The sequence below is a fragment of the Thermomyces lanuginosus genome (assembly GCF_041956635.1).
Source record: "Thermomyces lanuginosus strain ATCC 200065 unplaced genomic scaffold VTN49scaffold_27, whole genome shotgun sequence".
In the NCBI taxonomy this organism is placed as follows: Eukaryota; Fungi; Ascomycota; class Eurotiomycetes; order Eurotiales; family Trichocomaceae; genus Thermomyces; species Thermomyces lanuginosus.
Window position 1 is genome coordinate 1,401,448 of NW_027192361.1, and position 27,964 is coordinate 1,429,411.

Consider the following 27,964-nt stretch of genomic DNA (forward strand, 5'->3'; position numbering starts at 1 on the left):
CACTGCTCCGACTGTCCGGCAGGTCCGCCGAAGAGAAAAAAAAAAGAGATGCCGCCTCAGGCACCCAATTTAGCCGAAATTACAGGTTCGGGAGGCCCCAAAAATTTCGGAGATGCGCCGGCTCCATTGCTCCATCCCGAGATCGGAACCGGGCCAATTAGCCGACTGTCCAAAACCTCCATATGCTCCGTACATGCGAAACAATATGGATCTTGTCAGAAATATATACCTGCTATTAAACAGCATCATGATCCAAACTGTACATACAAAACATACAAAAAGAAGAAGAAGAATATATAAAAAAAAAAAAAAAAATAAGAAAACACAAAAAACATGGTATGATGATCACGAAACAGAGATCCAACGCCACGCCGGCTATCCGAATCCAAAGCTCCAAAGTCGAAAAGAAAGTCAGGCATCAAGCAACCAACCGTGGATCCCACGTCTCAAAAATCCCCAAATCCCCAAGCTCATCGTCAAGCGCCGGGATGGCAATGCCCGGCGCCGGGAGATCATCGCCGCAACCCGAAAGGCTGGGCTCCGAATAACTGCTCTGCGCCCCGACCATGTCCGAGTAACTGTGCGTCGTCAAGTCGGTGCTGCTCGCCGACCACGCGGTCGGTGATTGTCCATGTGGCGAGGATGCAGGCGCCGCGCCGCCTGGCCGCGTCATGACATGGCCCGGTGGCGGCGCGTGTCGGGTTTCGGGGGACACCAACGATGGAAATGGAGACGGGCCGTCGACGCATTCTTGCCCGCCGTAGATCCCGTCGTAGATGTTGCCTTGGCCGCGGTCGATGTTGCTGAGGATGAATTCCCAGTCCTCAGGGGAGACTGCCGGTTTAGGCACTTCTCGTACTGCATCCAAATTGATTTCGAACATATTAACGTTGCTGTCTCCAGAAAAATCGCTGGAATGGCGGCGATCCACATCGGCCGTCGGCGGCAGCTGGTAGGCAGTGTGGTTATGAATGACCGGACTCGCGGTTGCAATCGTAGCACGTCGGCCCGAGGACTCTGCCCTGCGCGCCGGGGTCTGAGCGCCACTGTCCGGGGAAGCACGGCTCTTCGATTTATGTACAGAAGTCGCCTCTGCAGACCGAGACTTCGGTGATGCTTCCGATCCGCTCTTAGACAACGACCGCGACACACCCTCGCCGTGGGGGTTGGAAAGCATGCTGAATTCTGCGGCGGCTGCAGACGATTCCGCCTCCAGCTGCTCAATCACGTCCGACAACAGCCGTTGATTCTCCTTGACCAGCTTGCCGTCGCGCTTAAGGTCTACGTTCTGCCACAGGAGGCCCAGTCCAGCCAAGTACACCAACTCCGTGCGATTGATCGACAGCGAAAGACTCAGGCGACGCTCGTCCAGGAGCTGCAGGATCTGTACAATATGCTTGCTCGAATCTGCCAGGGCCAGGATAGACGGCCCGGAGACATTGGGTGCGCCGTAGCAAGCAGCCGGTCGGTGCACCAAGGCCTTGATAAAATAGTACACCATCGACTAGATTCCGTTAGCGAAAGATTCCAGCAGGGTAAAGGTTACGGTTATCATACCAAGAGCGGCGAGCGGCTGCTCGTCACATTCGTACTGGGCTTATCCTGAGAAAACACCAGCTTCAAGTGCTGCGGGAGCCCCTTCTCCCACGAGTCCAGCTCATCTGCGAGGGCTCTGAACCGCGAGACACAAACCTCGTACTGCACAGGAGCCGGGTACATATTCTCCAGCACTTTGGTGAGGATTTGCGTCGCCTTGAACAGCGCCAGTGCGCTTGACAGACGAGTATGCTCTCCGGGTAGAGAAGGCGAGAAGCCCGTCTCGGACACATTCTCATCGTCGACATCAGCCGGGAATTCTGTGCTGATGTCATTCTCCCGGAGCATCATGGGAAGGCCGGTCAGGGCAGCCGCGAAGCTAACCCCGTCAGCGAGGTCTCGATAACTGAACCGACAGGGCACTCACCGATCGAGAACATATTGGCACCAAAAGACCTTCTTCCGCGTCTCCGTGGTCAGTGGATCAAGAGCAAACGGCGTCTGGTTCTGATGCAACCCAAGCATCTGGCAGATTCCAACGGCTTGGCCGCGATAGCGGATTAGAGTCTTGTAGTCGCCTTTTGTCAGGCAGTAGATTTGGGCGAGCACCAAGCACTGCAGTGCCGGCATAGACAGATCACCCCACAGTGACTCCAAAACGGGGAACCAATTCTTTTCAAAGACAGTTGGGTCTTGATGTGTTCGTGACTAGACGAGTAGTCAGCATCTAACGCTCCCAATCACATCGATCGCGATCGTACTCACCTTGGCCGAAAGGGCTGCAATGCTAAAGATCAAATTCAATTGCGCAACAATGAGGGGCTCACTTTGCTGTAGCGCAGTGGAGTCCGCAAGGAATCGATCGTAGGCCTTCAGGACGGTCGGTCGGTGGACGACCGGGTAAAGCGGTGCCCACTCTTGGAAAAAGATGTTAATTAGTTGGTCCGACACCAGTCGTGGCGGTGTCTTTTGCGGCTGCCCAGCCGGATGAGCCATCGGCTGCGGTGAGGCGGTCAGAGCATCCGTCGAGACCGTCGAGGGGTTTCGGCCATGCTCCAACAATTTTGCCGTGAAGGTTGCCGAAAAAGCGCGCACGCTGGACGGCCCTGCAAAGGGGTTCTCTGGCGTAGGATTCCTCTGCAGCGCACGAACGAGAATTACTTTATCGGTATCTGACGTCGATGACGACTTGGTCGACTCGGTCGCGGAACCGGACGAGGGGGACTGGGACGACCGCCCCGGATGGTTCGGATGTGATGCCGAGTGAAAAGAATGTATCCGCGACAGCACATCGATCTTTTCGTCCTTCTCGTCCAGTAAAGACTTCAACTCGCGAACCTCCGCCTCGAGACACCGCACCCGGTCCTCCAGGGACTCTGTGTAGCCCCGCGGAAAAGCGCGACGGCTGAGTTTGTCGCTGGTTTTGCATTCGAAGCCGACGTTGGCGCATTGGGTGCAACAGGGGCGAATTCCGTCGCAGCGGATCTTTTTACTGCGACAACGATCGCAGGCCTGGGCAATCCGGCTCTGGGACGAATTGCCCATGCGGATGACCTTCATTGGGAGGATGCCCGGCATGGTGGCGGTGGTGGTCGCTGCAAAGCGAAGAATCTGACCATTTACTCGTGGGAAAACGACCACAGGGCCGGTAGAAGGGACGTAGAGGTGAAATTCAATCGGAGGATGGAAGCGAAGAAAATCGGTCGGGGAGGACGAGGATATGATGGCCGCACGACTGGGCCCCCCTATGGGAGAGGCACGAAAACTCTGGCGCGGCGCACAAGATTGGATAAGCGCGGAGATGAAACCGAAAGTCTGGGGAAAAGCGGAGAATCGCTTGATCAGGTAAAGCTCGATTTTCGAGAATGCGTAATTTCGCGTCTTCGTCTGGTATTTGAGAATGCTTTCCGCTCACATACTCTGTCCACAGTGGCCACCAGATGATCTCTTCTTTCATTCTTTTCTGGATTTTTTTTGTCTTGTTTGAGCCCCTTTGAGTTTCTATAGTTGTCTATTAATCTAATCTTCCCCAAATAATACCGACTGTAGCCCAGAAAAGTGCCCATTAATAATCACGAAACACCGGTAACGCAGCTGAAATGCCACCTCCCGCTAGTAATTTTGCGTATCTGAGATCACATGAGCCACGTGCTGACTCATCCGCTCTGGGGGTCACCCACTCTGCCGGAGAGCCACTCAGGACCCTTTCGGCCCCAGAAGATCTTCCGCATGACGAAAATGAATCGCCACCAACTGGCCTTGGTAACCTAGGCTATGCCCCTCTTGGCGCGTCGTCAGAAAGTTCTTCCCGTCTCCAGTCGATGATCTTTTCCCCGGATTTGATTCGACGTTCTGTGGCGGTATACCCAACCATTGGGTTGCGAGACTTTCCTGGAGACTGGTCTTTTACTAGTATTAACCACTTTGGGTATTGAGTGATGTCGGCAACCTCCTTGATCGGAGCCCTCGGCAGCGAATCGAGCGGCTTCGGCGAATTGTCAAAGTTTTCATCCTTCGTCACAGGTTCGGAAGTATGACTGGTTGCAGACGGGATGGCTTCAAAGTTGGATCTTTTTGGGGATCGACGTTGACGTCGATGGCAAGGTCATTCTCGTCAAGTCGACAAGAACCTGCCCATTGAATTTGATCCAGGGGAAAGTTTGGCTGCTTGCAGGCTGGACGAGACGGCATGGCTGCAAAATGTGACCATTGGGGGGGGGAGGGAGATCGGAGGTGATCGGGTTGACGTCGATGGCAGATCATTCCCGGCGAGAGCCTACTAGATCCATTCAATCGATCATCTGGAATTCAATTTCATACAGGTTTGTCGGACACCCGATAGAACTGGGACGGGTTCTATCATCGCTGGTGTCATCATTCGTAATCGTGCACTGGCAATCGCTTGCTATGTACATCAAAAAAGGCAAATATGGACGACGAACGCATGACCGCTTGGCAAGGTACAAGCAAGATTTCCTTGCATGTTGTACCATGGTACTATGTCCCAACAAAGGAAACTAAGGGAACAGCGAAGGGAAAAAAAAAAAGTTTGTCCAGCCAAGACTCAATAGTTGATCATTCTCGCCTTGATGTGCGGGAGAACATCGGGCGGAAGCTCGTCTTCTCGAACCAAACCCATCGACAGAAGATCGGCCCAGAAGAAAAATGCCCGATCTTGGGCGTAAGAAATGTAGTCGAACTCATCCTCACCGACTTCGAGACTAAGCTCTCCTTGTTGTTCAGAAGGCGAGGAGCTGCCGGCTTCTGGCGGAGGGTCCACTCCGGGCACCTTGGCCTGCACAATACCCCACGCCACCCACTGCGCGGAATTGAACACACGCCATAGTCGCGTCTGGCGCATGAGATACTGGATCTCACGGTCCGCAGCCTCGTCGACATTCTCCTGTTCCGCGAACGACGACCCCGACGAGGGTGTCGGAAGGCTGAGGGCCGGGCTTTCCAAAGAAAGTGGCGCCATCCGTGATGATAAGGGATCCGAGGCCGGCATGATCTCGGGCGACGTGTTGTATCCGAGCTGTGACCGGTGGTTCACGTAGGCGGCAATGAAGCGGTACTGTTCCTCGGGTTTCGGATAACCGCGAGTGTTGCAGGCCCAAGACCTATGGGGATCATGGTAATTGTAACACCATTCCGACTTTGCCGATGAGTCAGTAGGCATCGCAAACAAACCAAACGAAACGGCTACTAATGGGATCTTACAAAATGATTGGCAAATTCGAGGCCGCGAGTATTGGCAGAGGCATACTCGAAGTCGATCACGACCAATTGCTTGTGGGAGTTGGCCGGCAACAGCAACGGTGACTCCTCAGCCGGCTGCATCCGAAGTAAATTTCCATACTGAGTCTGCACCAAGTCAACATACACAGTACTGGAGCAAAACATACATCGGAGAGCACTCACATCATTATGGGCAAAAACCAGCTGTTTGTTGATTTCCTGTAGCCCGCCCAGCGTTTCAATCAGCCATTTCCGATAGTTCTCGACCGCTTTTCGGAACATCGGCCACGGCACGCCGCAGGCGAAGCCGCGGCGGAGCCATTCGGGCCCGGTCTTCCGGTCTCGGTTCCCAGAAAAGACACGTCGATCCAGCACCGAAATCACCTGCTCGCAACGGTCCACCCATTTGTCCCAGTTGCGGAAAACGAACGGGCCACCATTGCGCTCCTCCTCGAGTAGCTCAATCCCGTCATGCAGCTCCCGCATTCGCTTCGCAATGTGCCGGGAGGTTTCCGGAACGCGAAGGTCATGAGGGGTCAATGGCTGGGCATTGAAATACTCTTCGAACCGGCCATTGTTGAACGTTCCCAGCACTCGAGGACCGATGTTCTTCCGTCCCAGTCGACGGAGAATCTGAAGTTCGTTTTCACGGTCGATGAGGTGATCAACCTGCGGTCCGTAGATGCGCAGCAGGAGTTTCCTATGCCGTGGTTAGACCATGACAGCTTAGAAGAAACCGAGAAGCTACTTACGGAGGCGGCCGCCGGGGCGCTGGGTTGGACTCGCCATCGCCGTTTGTGCGTTCCGGCATCGATGGCGGCGGCCCGACCACATAAACCGCATTGGTCAGCGCGCCACTGAGACGTGTCACTTGAATCTCTCCACTGCGCTCCATGGGAACCCGCCGCCAGCCCTTGAGCCGCAGGGTGTGCGTCAAGCGAACAATTTCGGTCTTAAATGTAAGCCAATGTGGATTCTCTTTGGTATTCTTGACATCGCCATCGTCATCATCCACTGCGGAGCCCCCGCCGTAGCCCAGAGTCTTGCTGTTATCAAGAACTGCATCTACGCTGGGAACGACATTATCGTCATAGTAATCCGAATCGGAGCCTGACCCTCTTCGCAGGCCCTTGATACGGCCCGACCAACGATGACGCAAACGCCGATAAGGGGACGCGTTATGAGGTAGATCTTTAAAAGTAGCCGCATACTGCTGCAAAATCTTCTCTAACTGATCCAGCGAAGAGTGCCAGTCTGCAAGGTCGTTATGCTTTGCAACCACGGTGCCATCCTCCGAACCTGATGAGGGTGCGGGAGTGCTGCCGTTGCTGGCGACACGCTTGGATCGTTCCTGCTGCAGCCATGACCACACCTGATGAAACAGCACATGGTCAGCTCGGACCGCTCCGCCGTCATCATCCTCCTCTGGCGCATCCAATTTCAGATGCGACACTTGATGCCGTAAGGAGACCACCGGCGACGGCTGGACGACCGGCGAACGGGCCGTGACCCGTCGCGTCATGCTGGCCTTGTACTGTTTGGGGAAATACGAGTCCTTGACGGCCGTCCCAGACCCTCCGTTGCTGATCGTGCCAGAACTTGATTGTGTCTGGTCTGAATTGGAGGGAGCATTTTCCGAGCCCTGTGCGGGAGAGAGCTCTTTTTCTGGGAGGCAAACGTCAGCCCTCTGCTGCACCTAGTCTAGACTGCAACACACGTGACGGCACTTCCCCGCGGCCACCTCGAGGCGCTGCGGCCATTGAATGGCGACAAAGTATGGGATACAGCTTGGGTTTTGTGCAAAAAACTCACCTGGAGCTTCCGACTGGGCTGGATGGCCGTTTCTATCATCATCCACTTGCAAGGCGGGCATGGTCTCTCTCTTCTCCTCTTTAGGCCGCTAACTGCCGCGCGAAACTTGTCCGGCGTCCCACGAAACTCCGCTTTTAGCCACTTGGTTCCTTCTGGTCAGTCCTACAAAGACAGTGGAGCTTGAAGTACTCCGGACACACTGATGGCAAGAGATTGCAGGCTCATTGAAAGCCGATACGGCACGCAAGACCACACAGCAGCTTTCCAACCGGCAAGAAGCGGATGGAGTGGCCAATGATGGGAGTTGATTGATGCAGGTTGATCTAGACGATCAACCAATTCTCTACTCGTTCTAGCCGAACCCCGTTTACCTGCTTTTTTGCTTTTAGGCCTAAAGGGAGTTTTTTGCTCTCAAAATGGTCGAGTGTGATGAGAGATGTGGATCAGAGAGAAAAATGACAAGCACATGGTTTGCAAATTCAAAAAAGGTGTCTTTTGCATGAAATTATCATGCTTTGATAAGAGATTGATATGAAAACTAGACGTGATTGGCCACAGCATCATGTCGCGTCTTTTGCTTTTTTTTCTCGGCAAATCATCACAGAACAAAGCGAGGAGAAAAGTCGCATAACAGGCCATAAGAGCGCCATCCGGTCGGAGCCCATGCATTTGGCTTGGAATCCTCGATGTTTGTAATGTTTCCTACAACGTACCTCCGCAAGATCAACTAAAGATCCGATTATTATTATGACCATAATCGTCAACGAAGAATGCCATAATCATTATCTTTTTGCTCTTTGAGCTCTCATCTAGACCCATGCAAGGAAAATCGAAACGCACTGTCAAAGACGCCTATCACCCGGGTAGAAGATAAACTCTAATGCTCCGTAATTAAAGGGTAATTTGATACAAGCCAATAGTACCGAGTAACGGACGACGCTAAGTCTTCGCCCATTCGACCACCTCGAGAGCGCACATGACCAGCACAAGCGTCGAGGGAAGGATCCTGGAAAACAGTCAGTTCGGTCTATATAAAATAGCTCGACGCCGGCCACGGCTCACCAGATCAAGTAACTCTGGAACAAAAGTCGAGACATAGCGCCCATGAAGACATTGTTGAGCTGACAAATCTGTGCCAGCTGCAAGGCCGAAGGCGCCCCGGTTAGCAAAAAGCAGACGACGACAAATATCGGGTCGTCTAAGATGCTGATTGGAGCGTATTTGGCCAGGAAGGCTAGTATTGGCGCCATGACCATGGTCGGAAGAAGCATGCGAGCCACCAGCGAGGCTATGATCAGGTTGCGCTCTTCTTTCGGATGGGTATAGTCGCCCGTGCCACCTGCGGGCAGCGTATTCCGGGCAAGGTTGGCTCCCAAAACGACGAGAATCAGCGGAACTGCCACCCGCCCATTCTGCTCAATGGCTCGCGTAATGGAGTTGTACACAAACGTTCCCTCGTCGAAGAACAGCGCTTGAAGCCGCGGGATGGCGGCGACAAGAATGGAAGCCAACATCGCCCATAGTGGAGGGTTCATGAAAGCCCAGAGTCCGCTGAAGAACCATGTCGACCACTTCGCTGACATCGTCAGGGCCTTTTGCACGCCGGGAGGCAGGGCATGGAACATTTTCTGGCAGCGATCCTGCAGCGCGTCGGATAATCGGGCCAGAAAGTGTTTCATCGAGAGGCGACATCGACACCAGAACGCTTTGAAGCAGCGCGCAGAGTGACTATCAGACGGCTGCTCATCGAGGCGGGGAAAGCTCAAAATGTCTCCATTTGGACTCTGATATGAGGAAATGTGGCCGCGTGAGGACGGGCCACTCCCATAATCCGCGCCATCGTTGTCGTCATGATCCCCATCTTCGGTGGGGAGTTTTGTGTATGAATAAGGACCGTGATACACCGGAGTTTGCGTCCCCGAGTCGAAGTCAGTGGTATGGCCGGAAGCGGGGTCGACAAGTGCCTCATCTGAGCGCACTGTTCGGATTAAAGGCTCATCTGGATCCGTTGGGTGAGGATGGTTGGTATATTCCTCCTGTCCCACTCTGACAGAATGGACGCTGGCTTCTTCCACATATCGTTCCTTTGGAGCCAGCAACACATGGTACCCCCAGCTCCAACGAACGAGCTGTCCTAACTGCTGAAATATCAGCAGATACAGGATACCCCGTGCGGCCACTTCGTCATCGGTATCATTCGGAACGCGATGCCAGTGCAAGCCGTCGAGTGTTTTTGACAGGGACATCACAAGGGAGATGGGAAGAGAATTAGAATTGCCAAATACCTAACCCGTAGTTGTCAGCCTTTCAGCCCTCGGGCGCACCGTGATGGCCACGCACTTACCGCCATCGCCGCGACGAAGTTGGACTGTCTCTTCTTGAAGCGGAAGCATGCCGCCATCAATTTGGCGCATAGGTACGACACGCATGTTTGGATGACGAAAATGACGGGAATGATGGCCAGGCCAGACAGTTTGTCGAGGGTGAGCTGCGAGGCCAGCTTCGTGAAAACTAATCACGCGAGAGAATGATCAGGACCTGGCCTGTTCGCACGGGTCCGCTGGCGCTCTCACCTAGACATGGCGTGAAAAGAGCGACATTGAGGTTTGCGACCAGCTTCTGGGCTTCGGCATCGAACATGCCCCTCCGAGCGGCAATGTATCCGGGCAAGCTGATACAGAAAACCTCCAGCACTGCCTGAAACACGAGGAAGACGAGGGAGAAAAATGAAGGGTGGTTGTGGCCGCGGATGGAGCCATTGAGGATTTGCTGGGCGTCATCGCCACGGAGCTCAATGCTAAACGATCGCGTAGCAAATGGAGATGAAGACAGGGCTACGCCCATGGTCCTTGCGGTGCGGGAGGAGACGCTCAAGGAACAAAGATAAGCGAGGAGGGATCATGAGGAATGGAGGGAGATATTTGAGATGCTTTTTAGCGATTTCTGGATTCCCTCCCCTGTCGATGTGACTTGGAAATGATCTCACAGACGGAGCTGGGAACGACGCTGTACATCTTCTTGGCAGGGTCTTATCAGGATTCCGGCCAGGCGAGAACGGACGGACAACCACTTCGTATTACGGTCCCGTAACTCTTTATCACTGATGATTCGCTGGTCTGATTTCAATGCGCACCCAGCATTGACGCCCATATTTTTGTTTCCGTCCTAACCATATTTGATTTGGGCCGATCATGTCGTGATTTTCCTGACAGCCACCAAAGAGCGCTTGTCGACAGCTCGATTGCATCAGGTCGCGGATAAGCACGTCGATCCGCCAAGAAACGGAATCCTGTTTGGGCAGGTAGCTTTCCACAGCCAATCATCGCGCACAATGGAGACCCGTGCTCTGCAGGAGCAGCCAGCCGCTGGTGTCAAAGAGATGCATGACGGTGTGGCTGTGGCTGAGCCACAGCGTGGCTGTCTAGCCTGTCCCGTTTGGGTCATCGCATGTCGGATTATGTAAGCCGGGCAACGGCTTGGCCAGTTGACAGCTCCCCGACAAGGTTTGAGGGCAGCTCTCGAGAGACGACGCGTCGCTGCCCGCATCGGCGCACCGAGCCGGGGAACGACTGAGCAAAACGACCAATCTGGATTGGCGGTGGCCAAGTGCCCGGTCCACCGTGGTGGCAAACCGATGATGAACCTCAAAATGTGTAAAATGCGAGGCTGTTAGCTCATCTCTTGTTCTACGGACAAGTTCCGCATACAGCGGTGGTTCAAACTTCCGCACCCTGGACTCCCGAGAGTCCCGTTTCCTGGCGAAAATCTCTGCATACCTTAGGTGGCATCATCCCCCCCTTCGTAGTCACCGATCGACGTGGAAGTTTTCCCTGGCTGTATCTCTCTCCCCTCTTCCCGAGCTTCAAGTGGTTTGCCTCCTCGCCCCGTGGTTTATAGATGCGAGGCGGTCGATTGGGAAAAACTGGGCCGACCGTAGATCTCGAAGCCAGGGAAATCCCAACAGACGGCAAACCACCGTCGATACCCACGGATTCTATCTACCGACGGGCCTTTCAACTCGCTGGATGATTTTGCCATCGGCCGTGACAGAGGTTCGACTGTGACGGTACCTGGTTCCCCATCTTCGTCGTCTTGCCTCCTCCCCCCTGCGCTGCGTCCTGCACGGAGCCTCCGGAGTCTGTTACTCTGCTGCTGTCCCTTCTCGTGTGGACGACCGGATGCGGAGTTGCGCTCGTTATAGCTGTTCCTGTGAGACGGTCTCTCCCTCGTCTTGGTGATTCCCGCGTGCGTGGTGACCCTGTGGGCGGATAGCAAACCATCTCCCCCGCACAAACTGTCGCTTATCATTGCCTCGACCGGTCGCTAAAGCATATTAAATTCCGTTCTCCCCTAGCTGTTTCCGAGAGACACCGAAATCGGCTTACTGCAACCTGCGACTCCGCGGAGAGTTTTGCCCGGACAGACAACACAAAGCCCGCTGTCGAGGCCGTCCCGTCCAGGGAAGAGGTCGAGAAGGAGCATTTACAACGGGCCATCATTGCGAGAATCGAGGGGATCCGTTTGGTAAATCCAGGTCCGGAGTCGCACGAGATGGATGATCAAAAATGCCCAATAGTGGAGGATATCCCTGTGTCGCCGGACTCTGAGCAGAGCTCAGAGTCACCCCTCTCGCCCACTCTGCCATCAGAGCCCGTGCAATCCCCAAGTCGCGCCTCCATTCCCTCGTTGCGAGGACCGGAGCCTCCCAGGGGAGCGGCAAGATCGCCGAATCCTCTGGGTCAGTTGGATGCGGCCCGTCGTGGAATTCCACCACGGCCAATGCCGTCCATTGCGGGTCAGGCAGGGGCCCTGAATCCAGAAATCCTGGCGCGCATGAAAGCCTTCTCACTTTCTCGCCAAGGCGCACCACCAGGACAAAATGCCGCTTCGACCGGTGCTTCGGGGAATGGAGGGTCAACGGCGTCCGCGCCCAATAGCCCGGCTGGAGTGTCGTCCGGAGCGATCGCTGGTGGGTTTCCCGGGCGTTTCGCGCCAACCGCACGCCCGCAACCCCCCAACTGGTCTTCCGCGCCTCCTGTATCCGCAGCAAGCCCAAAGAGTGGAGGGTTAGCGGCGAAGCGGAAGAAGCCAGGACTCAGACTGTCGGATGCCTCCCAACCAGCGGGTGGCGACAATGGCACATCAGGAGGTTCGACAGATGATATAACCAAAACCGTTTTTGAACAGTATGCCGATATTATCGACACCAAGTCGGGCAAGCTCAATCTCAAAAACAAGGTCGTGATTCATGGTGGTGGTATCGAGTTTTCGTCGGGCCACAAGATTCAAATCTCCCTGGATGAGATTGATAGGCTCGAAGAGCTGGGCAAAGGCAACTACGGAACTGTGTACAAAGTGCGCCATAGTCGGCCTCACATGCGCAGGCCCGGTATGGGGATTTCGGGCATTGTTAGTCGACCGCCCAGTGAATCGAACCAGTCGGAGCCCAAGGATAACCTTACGGGTATTGTGATGGCCATGAAGGAGATCCGGATCGAACTGAACGCGGAGAGATTCAAACAAATCCTCATGGAGTTGGAGGTTCTTCACCGAGCCGTGTCTCCGTTCATCATCGACTTCTACGGCGCATTCTTCCAAGAGGGTGCAGTATACATTTGTGTCGAGTATATGGATGGTGGCTCCGTGGATCGGTTATACGCCAAGGGGATACCGGAGAACATTCTGCGAAAGATCACATTGTCCACCGTGATGGGTCTGAAGTCGCTCAAGGATGACCATGAAATCATCCATCGAGATGTCAAGCCGACCAACATCCTCGTCAACACTCGGGGCCAGGTTAAAATCTGCGATTTCGGTGTTAGCGGCAATCTGGTCCGAAGTATGGCCAAGACAAACATTGGCTGCCAAAGCTACATGGCTCCGGAGCGCATTCAGTGTGGCGACGCCTTGGGCGGCGGGACATACAGCGTCCAGAGTGATGTCTGGAGTCTGGGCCTGTCTATTGTAGAATGTGCTCTGGGACGGTATCCGTATCCGCCGGAAATCTCAAGCACTATCCTCAGTCAACTTCATGTAAGCATCCATTCATCGACCCGACGAATTCACATTTGTACTGATCGTTTCTTCATCTAGGCCATCGTGCACGGTGATCCGCCTACACTACCGGCCGATTCGTATTCCGAGAACGCCCATGCATTCGTCCGTGCATGTTTGGATAAAAACCCAAATAGCCGGCCCAGTTACGCCATGCTCCTGCGACATCCCTGGCTGGCTCCTCTTCTCGAACCGCCGCAAAACGCGGACCCCAACGTGGAGCCCGGATCAACGACGGTCGATCATGAACCCTCCGTGCCAGTCTCCCCGTCCGATACTGCGGACGAAGAGGTAGCTGCATGGGTTCGGGAAGCGCTCCGCAGTCGTGAAGAAGGCCGACAAGCGCCTCCCGAACGACCGGCTCTCCATGCGGTTCAACTCGATGCCATTTCCGGCAGTCCTATCGTCGAGGAGCCATCCACCCAAGCATGATCGTGTCCGCTCTACTCGCAAAGCGATGATTTCGGGAAATTTTTTGTGAGCTACAGCTATCACGGCGCGGGCGCCGATTGGGTACAAGAAGACATTGTCATTGCTCTTTTATCTCATCCGTGCCATCGTCGCGGCAGTCATGTACCCTTACATGTGTCTGGTTATGTCTAAAACCCTCTCCAGTTGGTGTCTTGTATCTAAGGTCTCGGAGTCTTGTGTACATCACCCGTCTCTGCTTTGTCGAAGCCGCTCCTGTGCAATTGTCCGGTGGCAAGCTGTATGATCAATGTATTGTTACATAGCACACGAATAGAGCGCGATACCGTCCTGTTGGCATCATTCCATCTATTTCCGTAATTGCTTCGTTTCCGTCCATTACTAATGAGCTGCATCGCGATCTTCGCCCGACTAACAATGATCCTGGCCCAGCCCGATTTGCCCGATCGACTTAATTCGAGAACACTACCTAAAAAAGTTAGTTTTTACTGACCCATTTCAAATTTCCGCAGCGTAAAATCCCGATTTGAATTTTCACTGGCCAAACAATTGGAAGATCTGACACCATCAGACCCCGCGATTATCAATCAAGCCACTCTTTACTTCCCGGCCGAGCGGCGGCAATACACCTCCGTACAGGACTATAAAATTAGAGGATAAATAGGCAGTTGTCTCCCGTCTTTGCTCGGAAGGCATGGTTGTTTGTTTTTCAGTTCCCGCTCGAGCAGCCTCTAGAATCAGGTTGAGAACTCTTTTTCCGAAGAGATCGTTGTCGACTCTCTCAGCTACGGGAAAGCAGAGCGGACGGCCGACAGTGAATTTGGCCAAGCAATCGACATCGTCACGTTCCTCTACAATTCTTTCCCGTTTAACTAGTCTGTCGGGACATTTACCCTCGGCACCTCAAAGCAATACAAACACATCGGCGTACTCAACAATGGCGCCAATCGAAACCAAAACTTACGACTACATTGTCATCGGCGGCGGAAGCGGCGGCAGCGGCAGCGCCCGTCGCGCTGCGGGCTGGTACGGCGCAAAGACGGTGATCATTGAGAGCTCCCGCGCGGGCGGTACATGCGTGAACGTGGGCTGCGTTCCCAAGAAGATGACGTGGAACTTTGCGTCGATCAACGAGAACCTGCATGCAGGGCGACACTACGGCTACGATATTCCTGAAAGCGTCAAGATCGACTACAGCTCCTTCAAGCGTGCCCGAGATGCGACGATTACGCGGCTGAACGGCGCGTATGAGCGCAACTGGGGCAACGAAGGTATCGACCTCGTGCGTGGCCGCGCGCGGTTCGTCGAGCCCAAGGTCGTCGAGGTCACCCATGACGATGGCAGCAAGACGCGCTTCACCGCCAAGCACATCCTGATCGCGACCGGCGGTCGGCCGATTGTTCCCGACGTTCCCGGTGCAGAGCACGGTATCACCAGCGATGGGTTCTTTGAGATGGAGGAGCTGCCAAAGAAGTGGGCTGTGGTTGGCGCCGGGTACATTGCGGTCGAGTTGGCCGGTGTGCTCGCTGCTGTCGGTGTCGAGACGCACATGTTCATCCGCGGCAACACGTTCCTGCGCAAGTTCGATCCGATGATCCAGGAGACCATGACGGAACGATACGAGGCCGTCGGCATCAAGATCCACAAGAATCACAAGGGATTCAAGGAGGTGCAGCTGCTGCGCGACGGGAAAGGCGCGGAGAAGCTGCTCAAGGTGATCGACAACGAGGGCCAGGTATATGAGTTCAACGAGCTACTGTGGGCCATTGGCCGTACGCCGCAGGTTGAGGATCTGGGCCTGGATATCCCGGGAGTGAAGCAGAACCACAGTGGGCACATTGTGGTTGACGAGTACCAAAACACCAATGTCGAGGGCATCTACGCCTTGGGAGATGTGACCGGCCAAGCGGAGTTGACGCCAGGTGAGAAACATCCCCGTAACTGAAAAAAAAAAAAAAAAAAAAAAAAAAAAAAAAAAAATTAACTTAGGTACTAACACTTGTAATACAGTGGCCATTGCCGCCGGCCGCCAACTCAGCAGCCGTCTCTTCGGACCCCCCGAGCTGAAGAACGCCAAACTCTCCTACAGCAACATCCCCACCGTCGTCTTTGCCCACCCCGAAGTCGGCACCATCGGTCTCACCGAGCCACAGGCCCGCGCAAAGTACGGCGATGACAAGATCAAGGTCTACCAGACGCGCTTCACAGCCATGTTCTACGACGTGTTCCCGCCGGAGGAGAAGAAGAAGAACCCGACGCGGATGAAGATTGTCTGCGCCGGCCCGGAGGAGAAGGTTGTCGGTCTGCACATCTTGGGTCTCGGTGTGGGCGAGATGTTGCAAGGGTTCGGTGTCGCGGTGAAGATGGGTGCGACAAAGAAGGACTTTGATAGCTGCGTGGCGATCCACCCGACGAGTGCGGAGGAATTGGTTACAATGCGGTGAGAATTCATGAGCTATGTCGCGGTTATGATGGATGTTTGATAGGTGTATATACATTTTTTGTTGATTTGATGCATGGTGTACTATGCAATAATAGAGCGTGCTTCTCACGGAAATATTCTGTGAGATAAATTCATTGTTGGTACAATGCAGCGAAATTTAAAGCTGCAGATTGACATTCATTCATTGTAGATTGGCTGTCGTGGAGAATGTTGTCTCATAGACACCGACATCACCGAATCTCGCTGATGATGAGACAGTGCAGAGCACATCGTCGAGGACTGGTTTGTGCCAGCTTGCAGGATTGTATTGGAGAGCATGGCTGCGTTCAATGGAGGGGAGTAGTAGAGAGCAGAGAGCAGATCCTTGGAACTCCATCGCGGCCGGCGTTTTGTTGTTCCCCCGCCAAACCACAAGTCCACCGGCACGCTTCTCGGCCCCAGTCAGGGCCGGTAGGCGGAATGGCCAGCCCGCAGCCAGTAGCCAACGGGCTAACCTATCTTTCTGTAACAGGTTTTTCCCCCCAATCAATTCAATCATACCGTTCGATACCGATCATCCACCCTTCCCCCGTAACTCTCAATCTCCGCAATCAACTCCTGCCTCTCCCTTAACTTTGATCGAATGAAATCCACCGTCTTGCTCAAAACGATACTCTCGCTGCGACCCTGACCCTCCAATCCAGGAACTAACTCCGTCAATCGATCGAACCCCTCCCGAATCGCAGCACGACGTTTTTGCTCCGAAGCGATATGATTATTCTTCTTCTCTTGCTCCGTTAAACGCGGCCGTTCTGCTCTCTCTCCGGTTCTCGTTGGCTGTTGCCCGCGGTCGGTCGTCGAGGTGGTGGATTTCCGACCAGGTTGCTGGCTGGCATTGTTGCCGTTACCCGTGGGCGTGATTCGCGACATGCTGTGTGGAGTAGTGGAGGAAGAGGAAAGATCTGGAGAGTTTGAGTCTGATCGAGCCGACATGAGGGTGGGGGTTCTCAATTAACAGTCGAAAAATTAAGGGTCAGGTTTGGGTTGAGGAAAGGGGAATCACAAGCAGAGGATGAAGAAGCATGTGATTGAGGGTTTCCGGCGATCGGAGGCTCGAAGCTTATTCGATTAGATAAGCGGCGCCAAGCCATCACTTTCTTGGCATTGCTAGAACGATATACCCCTCCATTGTGACTCACGTCACGATCGAATTGACACTTTGGAAGGTAGTAGCCAGCTCCAAACGGAGAACTCATGAGTCATAGCAGACAGACTAGCAGACGCTGGTGTCGATATTATGTAGGAATTGGCAGAGAGACTTGTACGGATGGCATCCAGTCGTGAACTCATCACCATTTCTGCCTCGATTCACCGCTTAGTAGACCATACCCTACCTATCATCGAAGCCCTTTTAAGGACGAAAGGCCGCCTCAAGTCCGACCGTTCGAGCAGAAGTTCCGTGATTACTCGCCGCGTACTTATTCATCGTGGCCCGAAGCCCTCAAGTTACGGCAATGGCGGACGAAAAGGCCCTTCTCAATTCCAAAGAAACTGATGTCCCCGATGCTCCTCCGCCATACGAGGAGTCTCCCAATACTACAACCGCCGCAGCGCGTCCAGCTCTCCCACGCCCGCCATTTCCCCTACGAATTCCAGCACTAGATGACCTCCGGAACAAGCGAGTGATTCTAGCCTCGCAGTCTCCCCGGCGGAGACAGATCCTGTCCTACCTCGGCCTGCCCAACATCGAGATCATCCCTTGCACTGAGCCCGAGGACTTCCCCAAATCCCTCTCGCCGATGGAGTACGTGCTCGCAACGGCGACGAAGAAGGCGCAAGTCGTGTACCAGCAGGAGGCGGTGAACGAGGAAAAGGGCGAGCCGGCTCTGATTCTGGCGGCAGACACGATTGTCGTCGATCCGCTTCGCGGGCTGATCCTAGAAAAGCCCCGCTCCGAGGCGCAACATGTTGCAATGCTGCAGGATTTGAGAGATCTGGGCGAGCACAAAGTGTATACGGCAATTGTGGCCATGGCGCCGTTGGAGAGCGCGCGCCAGCCGGGCTACGCGATGGAGTCGCATGTCGAGGAAACGAGCGTCTGGTTCGATAAGTCTGTGACGGATGACTTGATCCGTGCGTACGTCAAGACGAGGGAAGGCGCAGATAAGGCGGGCGGGTACGGCCTGCAAGGGCTGGGTGCGATTCTCGTCGACAAGATCGAGGGCAGCTACGATAACGTTATCGGCCTGCCGCTGAAGGCTACGCTCAAGTTGATTGAGAAGACCCTTGCCAGGGCAGATGACGATGAGCGTTTACCGGATGACGAAGAGATGTCGGCTTCGGAAGAAGAAGAGGAGCACTCTTAACGCGTTACGAGCATCATTATTTCCGTTGATTGTACCTTTGCACGATGTAGCTATTGGTTGCCGGATAGATACCCGGATCGCGCGGAATAGTTCGGATAGACGATCTAGTAAGGAAGGGTTTTTTTTTTCTCCTGACGTAGTACATTGACTGCAGATATAAAAAGTACATACATAACTAGTATGATCAAACCTTTAGGCGGTCCAAACCCGCTTGATCGCCTCCGTCAGGCCAACATCGTTCGTCTCGAACTCGTACAAACCAACAGCGACGGCCAGTGTCGACGCACGCAGAATCCAGGTCAGTGCCGCACGGGTCTTGGGCACACGTCTTGTGGGGAAGTAATCAGTGATCATGGTTCTGAACATCAATATCAGCAGGATGATCCTCGAATGCGGCAGTAGACTGCTTACTGAAGTCCGATATGCGAGTGGATGACCAGGGTCGCGCAAAGGATCGAGTCCATAACGGGGCTGAGAGTGCCCGCGGCAAAAGGAGCAATCGTCAGAGGAACCAGGGAGGCAGCGACGATGCTGGAAGAAGTGGAGTATCAGTACCTGCCCAAGATCACTTTACCTTCTGTCTCAATGGAGAACGTACCGCTCGAATGTCCAATGGTAGCTGCCGTGCGTGGGCGAGGTCGGAGGAACGGGAGCGGCATCATTCACTGGTTGAAATCGGTCAATCACTCTGCTTCATCAATCGACAACGAGAATATGATATTGGGCATACTCGTTCCCTTAATGACCTCTAAACAAACCAATTGTCAGCAATCTTCCCTTATGCACTTTGTCTAATGAGGGCACTCACGCGGCAGAGCCGGCAAGATCTGTCTCTTGCCCGAGGCATGGAAGAGCGCAATCTGCGAAGCCATAGGGTTCTTCCTCTGCAATGGACGCAGCAGCGTCAACGCGACGGGCGACGCCCTGGTCGAGTAGGGCATCATCGCAGTCGTCGGGAAAACGGTAACCGGTCGCAGGACCGCGGAGGGGCGGATGAAGGAGGCCATGGCGTCACGGTGGCTTGCTGGGCTGCCTTCGTAGTATGCGAATATCGAAAAAACTGCACTCTCTGCGAATTCACCGAAATTTGCCCAATGTCGGCAAGCAGAAGAGTGCTCGTTGATGCGTCTGTGGGAAGTCGAAGCTTCGGAACTTCCTCGGGATACGGGGAAGAATGGTCATCGAATTGTCGGTCATGTGATTGGCTGGACGATGCTTTACCCGAGACGGTCCGATCGGCCGACAATCAAATACATCTACACCCTCCGTCACATAGACGGAGTGAGGATTCCTGCTTGCCTTAAACAGTTTCCCGATGTTTATTAAAAGTTAATTAATGATTCTTCGCATGCCTTGCAATGTCTCCTCTGATATCACAGTTTCAATGCAGTCTGACTTTAACCCATCGTGAACGGAACTCAGTCCCTAAAGGCGCGCTTGGAAATAATTGACTACAGCATCGGTCACGGGATATATACAGATCAATAGCTAACTGGCACGATCAGGCGCCTGTGAAAAAAAAATGATCCCAGAGAGATTCAGTTGTCATCACAAATCTAGTACTTCAACATCGCCTTGCCAAAATTCTCACCCGTAAAGAGAGCCACGAATCCTTCGGCTGCTTTGTCAATGCCATCCGCTTCCCAGATTTTCTCTTTGATGCTGCCCTCCTTCAGCCACTTCTGGACACGCTCCTGGTGCTCTTGGCTGTATGCTTGGAAGTCAGGGTCCCCGACAATGAACCCGCGAACGGTCACCCTCCGGTTCAGAACTTGCCAGATGTTGCGGATGGGATAGTGCTCTTCGATGGGCTTGTGGTACTGGGAAATCAAGCCACACATGGCAATCCGGCCCCATGTTTTCATGTTATCGAGCGCGGCCTCGAAATGCTCACCGCCAACGTTCTCATAATAGATGTCGAGACCTTCTGGCGCAAGGCGCTTGATGGCGTCCGCCGGCTTCTCCTTCTTGTAGTTGAAACCGCCATCGAAGCCCAGCTCGTTGAGAATGTAGTCCAACTTGGCATCCGAACCAACGCTTCCAATGACCTTCAAGCCTTCGCGCTTGGCCAATATGCCAACTAATTGGCCGACAGCTCCGCTGGCCGCCGACACGAGAATTGTCTCACCCTTCTTGGGCTTGCAAATCTCGTAGAACGATGAATACGCCGTGAGACCCGGCATTCCCAGGATACCCAGAAAATGCCGGATATCAAGTCCCAACGGGTTCTCAACACGTGTAAGCCCCCGCGCCTTGATTTCGGCTGGCGTCACCTTCACAAACTGCTGGAAGGCCAAGAAACCTCGCACAATGTCTCCTTCCTTGAAATCCGGGTGGTTCGACTTCAGCACCTTGGCAATATGACTGTTTTCGATTGGCTTGTTGAACTCAAAAGGCGTGGAGTACGCCTCAATCTCGGGTGACCGCATCCGTTGGCGCATGTAGGGGTCGTAGCTGCCGTAGAGGTTCTGCAGCAGAAGGCCGCCCTCGGGGGCCGCAGCGCTGGCATCATAGTCCACCACCTCTTCGATCACGAGGTCTTTGCCCGGAACGGGCAGGCCGTCGGGAATGCTCTTGTAAACCAGAGCTTTGTTTCCAGGCATGTTGAAAATTATTGGCGATAAGAAGTGTTCAAAACTCCAAATTCACAGAATTGAGTAGGAAAATTGGTTGACATTGACCTGTTACGCTGGAAGGCACTTTATGTTACCACTGCGGAGTATATATAGTCATGCTGAGACCCTCCGCCGTTCTCTCGCGGCCGAGAGATTACCAAGCGGTTCCAATGATTTCTCCATCTCCGAACTCCCTATTACAAAGCAGAATGTATCAGTTTTGATCAGGAACGCTTCAACCAGAGGGGCGGCACCATGCAATGCAGATCCTCCTCCGAGGCAATTCCATTTTCGGTCAACCCAGAAGTTTATCAGATCGAAAACGACTATGGACCTTCCAATGTTGGTTGAACTAAGTTGCTTGCGTGCTTTTTTTGACATTTTCAAGAGTTTCCGAGGCAGGTCCAAGAGCTTGGACTCCCTGGACAAGCGGCCACCAGAAACATTTTCTAGAGGGTTCATCCCCACCTCAAAACTTGCCGACTCCGTCCCGCTCAGGATGCCAATCGATCGGCTGGAATTTTCCATCCGGTCATGGCCGCAGACCGGATTGCCAGATGCGGATGGCCTCACAGGTCACAAACAGTGCTGCTGCATCAATTAACCTCGGCCAAAGTCCCAAGAAGCCGGGTGCTCTCTGGTTTTGGGGAAGGGATGCTCAAGCGAACAATTGAAGAAGTATGTTGCGGACACTAGCCCTAGCCAGCAAACTTTGCTGATCCTGTCCAATGAGAAGCTCGCTTCAGACAATGCCAAGCCGCATCAATTCGTCCGAGTGTCCGATGACGACGTCACGACTCACGACAGATTAATAATCCCGGCGTCTCTCCATCTGAAAGATACTTGCTCGTACGTATTTGTCACTGCTGCGGTCACCTCGGCAGATTGTTGCTGTTGTTGCAGCATCAGTCTATCCGACTGACGGTGTTGCATGAAGGTAACCTACTGCTGGAAACGTAGCAAGAAATTCCGTCGTGCAATGGGGTCATGTCATTCCAGCTACGTGCGCTTGATTGCATTTTAGTTTGCAAGATTAATCAAAGTACATAGTTGTGCTCAGTTTGCCAGATACAACGCTCAGTTGTCCCCATTTTGGCATTTGGGAAACGACCTGCAAAACTACCTAGCAATTAGAAGTAGTCCTCTGCTCTACCGACATCTGGAACTACCTGGTTCCAAAGGACTGAAATAGTGAGAGCAATACTCGACCTTGAAACAAATGCAGGCATGCTGTGGAGCATGTAAATGCTGCAGTGAGATTGTCAATGATATAGGCCCAAATCATCCAGAAATAAATACTTAGAGAATGGCATATCATTCATGTTGGGGAATCGCGCAGCTTGGCTCCCTGAAACCGTTGAGCAATCTCAACATTAAGCCCATTCCCTCTTCTGTAACCACCAGGCCAAGAAGGTGTCAAGCGGATAGTAGCTGAATGTTAGAGGTAACCAGACTGTCATAGAAGAGCGGTATAAAAATCCTTAAATCAAGGAAAGCAGTGGGTAGCTGAGGTGAGGTAGAAGGGAGTGTTTTCCCTAGGTGTTGTCCTGAGAAAATGAAAGCGCAGCAATAGTTTATTTGAGATATTTTTACACGTTTCTGTGTTTCGTTGAGATAGTATCGACATGTATAGATGCTCAAGGCAAACTGAGAAGAGTAGGGCGTCTATTCTGTGTCTATTTCATGACTATAGCAGTCAGCACTATAATATTCGGTTCAAAGATAGTACTGTGAATACTAGATGGACTCATCTCAGCCAGCCAGTTCATTGTCACGAGTTTTCAATGTCTTCAGGTCACGATGGACTCCAGACGCCAAGCTCTCTGATGGCTCTCCCATGCCTTTTCATTCGTCGATTTGATGTCATGAGATGCTAACAATGTGGCTGAAATGGAGTTTCGTTTGTCGCTTGTGAAGAAATCGATCGAGATATGAAGCAACGGCTCCCCTGTGATGTGTGGTGAGAAATTCTCCGACTAAAAACAGCATCAAACTCAATTTAGTTAAGCGCAGCGTATGGACGTTACGGGATTGAACCGCGATCTCGATGAACAAATGCTGAATGAGCGGACTATTTCGAGAAACACGAATACAATACGAGGTGTAGAAGAAGAGATTGTGTGCTTCAGATGAAACTCAAGAGCTCTTAGCGGCGCGTGCTTGGTGCGAATCTGCTCCACAAAACCCGTCTCCCATGATATCCAATGTGATTGGCTCCTCCCTGCAAATCTTCGCACCAGAATTGTTCTAGTGGCCGCCGGTCGAAAGCTTGGCTTCAGCCAAGCGCTGGAGCGGCTCGTTGACAGCCAATCATATCATAAATAATCCAGATCTCGATGTTCTATTTATGGCCGATATAGTGTTCCCCCACAAGGCAACGACCAATGCTCATTCGTTGGCAACGCTCCCATCACAGCAAAGTATTCTGAAGATACTGGTGTTTACAGAGGATCGAGACATATAAACCGGTTGTCCGTCTGCGTGCTGCCAATATGGCTTACATTTCCCCCCTTGCAGCTGGTTTCTGCACATCAATTGTGATTTTTGTTGTTAGCATCATCTTGGTGTTTGTCGATCGCCTACACTGGACGAGCCTGGTGCTTTCCAAGTCATTTTCATTCCCATTGTTTATACACATATTGTATATTGCATCTAGATTTCTTCATTGTTGTCATGCTGTACAAGCTTGTTCCCCTCCTTTTGGTGGCAGCTGCTTGGGCAGCTCCGGCTCAGTCCGCCACGCCTGACTCTGTCTATGACTTCACGCCGGACTTGGCGGAGTTTTACTCAAGAGTCAGCGACTATATCAACAGCGCCACCGACAAGTCTGCCGCTTGCGATGTGTCGGCGGTTTCGCTCCCTCCCGAAGCGTCAGGACTGCCTAGTCCGAACGCAACATTAAAATATGTTCTTCTCGGCACGGGAACGCAGGTAAGAGTGAAATATACTTGCAGGCTTCGTGTCACAGAACTAACAAGGGTTTCCAGAACTATACATGCGTGGATTCTACAGAGAGCACCGAGCCAAAAGCCGCTGGCGCGGTTGCCAATCTCTACGACGCTTCCTGCTTGGCTGCAAACTACCCGGACCTCCTGCTCCTCGTTACAAAGATCGCGCTGAACCAGAGACTAGTCACCGCCGCCATGTCCGTCTTACCTCCAAGCAATATCAACCTGCTCGGCCACCACTACTTCAGCGACAAGACCACGGCCGTCTTCGATCTTGATACTACCCCGGATCGCCAGTTTGGAGTTGCATTATCGAACAAGGTGGCCCAGACCCCACCGCCGGCCGACGCGGTCCGTGGACCCAACAATGAAGGCAACGGGGCTGTCGACTGGCTTTATCTGAAGGCCATTGATGGAACCACTGGTGGCTACAAGTCTATTTATCGGGTGAACACTGCCGGTGGCAAGCCACCGGAGACGTGTGCGGGAATGCTGGCAGACTTTACGGTGGATTATTCGGCGAACTACTTCCTGTATGCCTGAGACGACCTGTTCATGTCATGGATCGAAGTAAATAGTACACTTTTGCATATGATACTAGAGACTATGGATAGAGAGGCATTCGCTGGGGCTAATGGACTATGAGTAGTTAACTACCTAAAATACTAGGTATAGTAGCAACTACTGCTCAGTAGGAGCAGCTGCTGGTGCAAATATGCAAGTAATGCCTGTTAGTATGGAGTATCGAATCCACATTAGAGTTACATAGGTCGGTAGGGAGATTAGGCCGATATTTATTTTGAATGTCAGAATCTTCTGAACTATTCTTCCCATCGGTGTTGCGAGGGCTCAGCGTGCAGATACGCTCAATGTTGCAGTGGGGCTGATCGGCATTTGGGATTCGGCGGCAGACAGGGGTCTCAACGGAGATCTCTTAAGAGACCAAGCAACCTTGTCCAGGAACATGCGACCCTCGTTGCTGCCGGACACTCACCGTATACTTAATTACTTTTATACTATCCGTACAACAAGTACGAACACAGTGCTCCAAGAATCGATCTGCAGGGTTCTGAATCTCGCTCAGCTTCCAGAAAGCACTGCACTCTAGGTACAATCGCTGAAAGTGTTTAGCTCCCAAATGCTCACCTATAAACCAGTGGATGTTTTAAACAGTTTTGCAGGGAAACTCCTTAATTGAACTTTTTGTTCCATAGCGGTACCATGGACCACAGCCAGCGGAATGACCGGCCAGGATGAGGTCACTGAATGATCTCATGATGCTTGCATGTGAGGCAGACTGTGAAATGAGGTTCAGGAATGATGTTGGCGTTCGTCCTTTCTCACCTTATTCATGCTACGCTGTGGCTTGGACTCCAAAGATGACAGAAGCCATGACGCGTAGGGAGAGATTGAAGATTGTGCCTCATAAAATACTGTCACTCCCTTTAGAACTATGACTAACGTTCGAAAGATGGAACTGACCCTAGAGTCAGGAGTCTGCATTCAGAACGTTTGATGGTTCAGACCTCTAGGAAAAGAGAGACCAGCGCTTATCGGTACACTGTCACGCAGATAAGATAAGAATCTTATCAATCACGTGATGGTAGCGAAATGGATTAGAGCTAGACCAAAATAGGAATAGCGTGTTCAGATTTGCAGCGAGTGCAGAGCAAGAAAAAAAAAGCTCCAGAAAATCTCGATTTTCTACGAAACTGCATTGTTATCGGCACAATTGCCAGCGGCCACGCCTTTTATTGCATACCGGCAGGTATTTATTCGAGAAAACCTGTCTATCGTAGTCGGCTGCGAAATCTTCGGTCGATTTCGGATTGCGGAGCGTCTTGATTCGTGCGTCGTTTCTTCCGACCGCTTTTCTCGCTGTGCAGGGCGCTGATCTTCTGAACGACCCAGAATAGCCGATAATATCCCTTCCCTTATCGCGACCTAATTGTAACAATGGCGCCGCCGCGTGGAAGAGGAGGTCCGCCACGGGGCCGAGGTGGTGGTCCCAATCGTGGGCGTGGCGGTGGACGTGGTATGCGAGACAAACTCTGCTAGAAACCGGAGAATGATGCTGATATGTCTGATTTTGAAGGTGGTGCTGCTGCGAGAGGACGAGGTGGTGCTCCTCGCGGTAGGGGAGGAAAAGGTGTGTATTGGGGTGGACGTAGGGGGATGAAAATGGTCGTTAACTTGCTTTGTTGCAGCAGGCCGTGGCGGTAAGGCGAAGAAGGGTGCCAAGGGAGGACAGAAGGTTATCATCGAGCCCCATCGTCATCCCGGTATCTTCGTCGCCCGCGGGGCCAAGGAGGATTTGCTGGTCACCAAAAACTTGACTCCTGGCGAGTCGGTCTATGGCGAGAAGCGAATCTCTGTCGAAAGCCCTGCCGGAGAAGGCCAACCGCCTGTGAAGACCGAGTACCGCGTGTGGAATCCTTTCCGGTTAGTCCACCACTATTGTGTCTCGCACTGAGTCGATGCTAACTCGCTTGTTTTCCTACAGGAGCAAGCTTGCGGCTGGTGTTCTCGGTGGTCTCGATCAGATTTACATGAAGCCCGGTTCGAAAGTTCTTTACCTTGGTGCTGGTATGACCACTTTATTGAGCGTTGTTTCGCGAGTACGGACTTATTGTTGTTTTAGCTTCGGGAACTAGTGTTTCCCACGTTGCGGACCTGGTTGGTCCAACTGGCACCGTCTATGCTGTCGAGTTCTCCCATCGATCTGGCCGTGATCTGATTGGGATGGCAACGTGAGTGGCAGCGTGACGACATGCTAAATCAAGATCTAACAGCATCCAGGAAACGGACGAATGTCATTCCCATTGTCGAAGATGCTCGAGTAAGTAGACTCTCAAGTCTCTGTTGGACCATGACTAACATTCTGTTTTCTAGCATCCATTGAAATACCGGTATGTTTCACGTTTTCTCAGCTCCTCGTACTCGCTGACAACCGGCAGACTTCTCGTTCCTATGGTCGATGTCATCTTCGCCGACGTTGCCCAGCCCGATCAGGCTCGTATTGTGGGCCTGAATGCCCATACATTCCTGAAGAATGGTGGTGGAGTCTTGATCAGTATCAAGGCAAGCTGCATCGACAGCACGGCCAAGCCGGAGGTTGTGTTCGCTCACGAAGTCGAGCGGATGAGAGCGGAAAAGATCAAGCCCAAAGAACGTAAGTAGATGAGATGCCCTTTTCATGCGCCGATTGACAGAACAGGAGCTAACTTAAGTCCCTCACAGAACTCACACTGGGTAAGCTTCTAGCAGATTTGATGCTGAAACCCCATATCCGTCAACTAACAACATCTTTGCAGAGCCCTTCGAGCGCGACCACTGTATCGTTGCTGGTATCTACCAAAGAACGCAGTGATGTACCATCTATCTGTTCTTATTATGCTTGTGTTTCGTGTTTTGGCGTTCAGTATGGTTTGAATGTTACGGTTCTTACGTGTGTTTTTCAGTTTCAGCCTGTGCGGATGGACTTGAATGGACTCAAAAGGTGCTATTTGCATTGCCAAAGTGAGACTTCACCCAGAGGAATACATGCTATTGTCTGTACAGCAGGGAGGAATCAAATGAGCTGCCTCATCAGCATTCCTTTGCGCGTGGAGACATTGCAGTGTATCCGTGCTCCGTACGTTTAGGCGTGCTTCGGCCCGAATGCTTTTCCCAAATGTAAGTACGGTGTAGAATGGCGACCAAGTCCCATAAGCAGAGTATGTGGGTTCAGTTCCATCATGAACGGTCAGGCGTCTGTGGACTGTGTCTGAGTGGCCTGATTTGCACGCAGCCCGGAGCCTCGGAGTCGGTATACCTCGTATCGGGGTATCGGCAGTCCGTGTCGATTGTTTTTGCCGGTGTCTCCCCCGTATGGTGAGCTTCCTGCCAAGAGGCAAAGCAGCTAAGCAGGAACAATATTTCTCCGAGGAATCTGCGGAGTGCGGGGCCACGCCGGGCGCTCGGGCCAGGGGTTTGGTTAACGTTGGTATGTACTTCCATCAGAGCCTCCAAAGTTCAAACTTCCTCTCCTTCTTCATGCTTTTT

General features: G+C 52.8%; 13 protein-coding genes across 13 annotated transcripts; 5 read left to right on the top strand and 8 right to left on the bottom strand.

Moving 5' to 3' along the window:
- Nucleotides 1–418: 418 nt before the first annotated feature.
- Nucleotides 419–3,114, bottom strand: VTN49DRAFT_2758 (uncharacterized protein; the record flags this gene model as incomplete). The annotated part of the gene is made up of 4 exons (XM_069410518.1): nucleotides 419–1,504; nucleotides 1,558–1,915; nucleotides 1,964–2,244; nucleotides 2,302–3,114. The coding sequence occupies 4 exons, from the start codon at nucleotides 3,112–3,114 to the stop codon at nucleotides 419–421; spliced, it is 2,538 nt and encodes an 845-aa protein (XP_069269316.1).
- A 1,486-nt stretch (nucleotides 3,115–4,600) lies between these two features.
- On the bottom strand, nucleotides 4,601–7,147 carry VTN49DRAFT_2759 (uncharacterized protein; the record flags this gene model as incomplete). The annotated part of the gene is made up of 5 exons (XM_069410519.1): nucleotides 4,601–5,191; nucleotides 5,257–5,400; nucleotides 5,458–5,974; nucleotides 6,027–6,939; nucleotides 7,087–7,147. 5 exons carry the CDS (start codon nucleotides 7,145–7,147, stop codon nucleotides 4,601–4,603), a joined length of 2,226 nt encoding a protein of 741 aa, XP_069269317.1.
- Nucleotides 7,148–8,025: 878 nt separating this feature from the next.
- VTN49DRAFT_2760 (uncharacterized protein) lies at nucleotides 8,026–9,930 on the bottom strand (the record flags this gene model as incomplete). The annotated part of the gene is made up of 4 exons (XM_069410521.1): nucleotides 8,026–8,092; nucleotides 8,149–9,371; nucleotides 9,431–9,597; nucleotides 9,660–9,930. 4 exons carry the CDS (start codon nucleotides 9,928–9,930, stop codon nucleotides 8,026–8,028), a joined length of 1,728 nt encoding a protein of 575 aa, XP_069269318.1.
- Nucleotides 9,931–10,977: 1,047 nt separating this feature from the next.
- VTN49DRAFT_2761 (uncharacterized protein) lies at nucleotides 10,978–11,582 on the bottom strand (the record flags this gene model as incomplete). Its single annotated transcript, XM_069410522.1, has 2 exons — nucleotides 10,978–11,409; nucleotides 11,472–11,582. The coding sequence occupies 2 exons, from the start codon at nucleotides 11,580–11,582 to the stop codon at nucleotides 10,978–10,980; spliced, it is 543 nt and encodes a 180-aa protein (XP_069269319.1).
- A 55-nt stretch (nucleotides 11,583–11,637) lies between these two features.
- VTN49DRAFT_2762 (uncharacterized protein) lies at nucleotides 11,638–13,572 on the top strand (the record flags this gene model as incomplete). Its single annotated transcript, XM_069410523.1, has 2 exons — nucleotides 11,638–13,119; nucleotides 13,180–13,572. The coding sequence occupies 2 exons, from the start codon at nucleotides 11,638–11,640 to the stop codon at nucleotides 13,570–13,572; spliced, it is 1,875 nt and encodes a 624-aa protein (XP_069269320.1).
- Nucleotides 13,573–14,263: 691 nt separating this feature from the next.
- VTN49DRAFT_2763 (uncharacterized protein) lies at nucleotides 14,264–16,013 on the top strand (the record flags this gene model as incomplete). Its single annotated transcript, XM_069410524.1, has 2 exons — nucleotides 14,264–15,491; nucleotides 15,580–16,013. The coding sequence occupies 2 exons, from the start codon at nucleotides 14,264–14,266 to the stop codon at nucleotides 16,011–16,013; spliced, it is 1,662 nt and encodes a 553-aa protein (XP_069269321.1).
- Nucleotides 16,014–16,193: 180 nt separating this feature from the next.
- On the bottom strand, nucleotides 16,194–16,921 carry VTN49DRAFT_2764 (uncharacterized protein; the record flags this gene model as incomplete). Its single annotated transcript, XM_069410525.1, has 2 exons — nucleotides 16,194–16,506; nucleotides 16,563–16,921. 2 exons carry the CDS (start codon nucleotides 16,919–16,921, stop codon nucleotides 16,194–16,196), a joined length of 672 nt encoding a protein of 223 aa, XP_069269322.1.
- A 584-nt stretch (nucleotides 16,922–17,505) lies between these two features.
- On the top strand, nucleotides 17,506–18,357 carry VTN49DRAFT_2765 (uncharacterized protein; the record flags this gene model as incomplete). Its single annotated transcript, XM_069410526.1, has 1 exon — nucleotides 17,506–18,357. One exon carries the CDS (start codon nucleotides 17,506–17,508, stop codon nucleotides 18,355–18,357), a length of 852 nt encoding a protein of 283 aa, XP_069269323.1.
- Nucleotides 18,358–18,549: 192 nt separating this feature from the next.
- On the bottom strand, nucleotides 18,550–19,364 carry VTN49DRAFT_2766 (uncharacterized protein; the record flags this gene model as incomplete). Its single annotated transcript, XM_069410527.1, has 5 exons — nucleotides 18,550–18,715; nucleotides 18,769–18,888; nucleotides 18,956–19,022; nucleotides 19,088–19,105; nucleotides 19,166–19,364. 5 exons carry the CDS (start codon nucleotides 19,362–19,364, stop codon nucleotides 18,550–18,552), a joined length of 570 nt encoding a protein of 189 aa, XP_069269324.1.
- A 549-nt stretch (nucleotides 19,365–19,913) lies between these two features.
- Nucleotides 19,914–20,960, bottom strand: VTN49DRAFT_2767 (uncharacterized protein; the record flags this gene model as incomplete). The annotated part of the gene is made up of 1 exon (XM_069410528.1): nucleotides 19,914–20,960. The coding sequence occupies one exon, from the start codon at nucleotides 20,958–20,960 to the stop codon at nucleotides 19,914–19,916; it is 1,047 nt and encodes a 348-aa protein (XP_069269325.1).
- A 126-nt stretch (nucleotides 20,961–21,086) lies between these two features.
- Nucleotides 21,087–21,500, bottom strand: VTN49DRAFT_2768 (uncharacterized protein; the record flags this gene model as incomplete). The annotated part of the gene is made up of 2 exons (XM_069410529.1): nucleotides 21,087–21,166; nucleotides 21,227–21,500. The coding sequence occupies 2 exons, from the start codon at nucleotides 21,498–21,500 to the stop codon at nucleotides 21,087–21,089; spliced, it is 354 nt and encodes a 117-aa protein (XP_069269326.1).
- Nucleotides 21,501–23,645: 2,145 nt separating this feature from the next.
- VTN49DRAFT_2769 (uncharacterized protein) lies at nucleotides 23,646–24,463 on the top strand (the record flags this gene model as incomplete). Its single annotated transcript, XM_069410530.1, has 2 exons — nucleotides 23,646–23,903; nucleotides 23,960–24,463. 2 exons carry the CDS (start codon nucleotides 23,646–23,648, stop codon nucleotides 24,461–24,463), a joined length of 762 nt encoding a protein of 253 aa, XP_069269327.1.
- Nucleotides 24,464–25,876: 1,413 nt separating this feature from the next.
- On the top strand, nucleotides 25,877–27,290 carry VTN49DRAFT_2770 (uncharacterized protein; the record flags this gene model as incomplete). The annotated part of the gene is made up of 10 exons (XM_069410532.1): nucleotides 25,877–25,955; nucleotides 26,016–26,069; nucleotides 26,128–26,362; nucleotides 26,424–26,506; nucleotides 26,562–26,670; nucleotides 26,720–26,759; nucleotides 26,813–26,829; nucleotides 26,878–27,092; nucleotides 27,161–27,172; nucleotides 27,235–27,290. The coding sequence occupies 10 exons, from the start codon at nucleotides 25,877–25,879 to the stop codon at nucleotides 27,288–27,290; spliced, it is 900 nt and encodes a 299-aa protein (XP_069269328.1).
- Nucleotides 27,291–27,964: the final 674 nt, after the last annotated feature.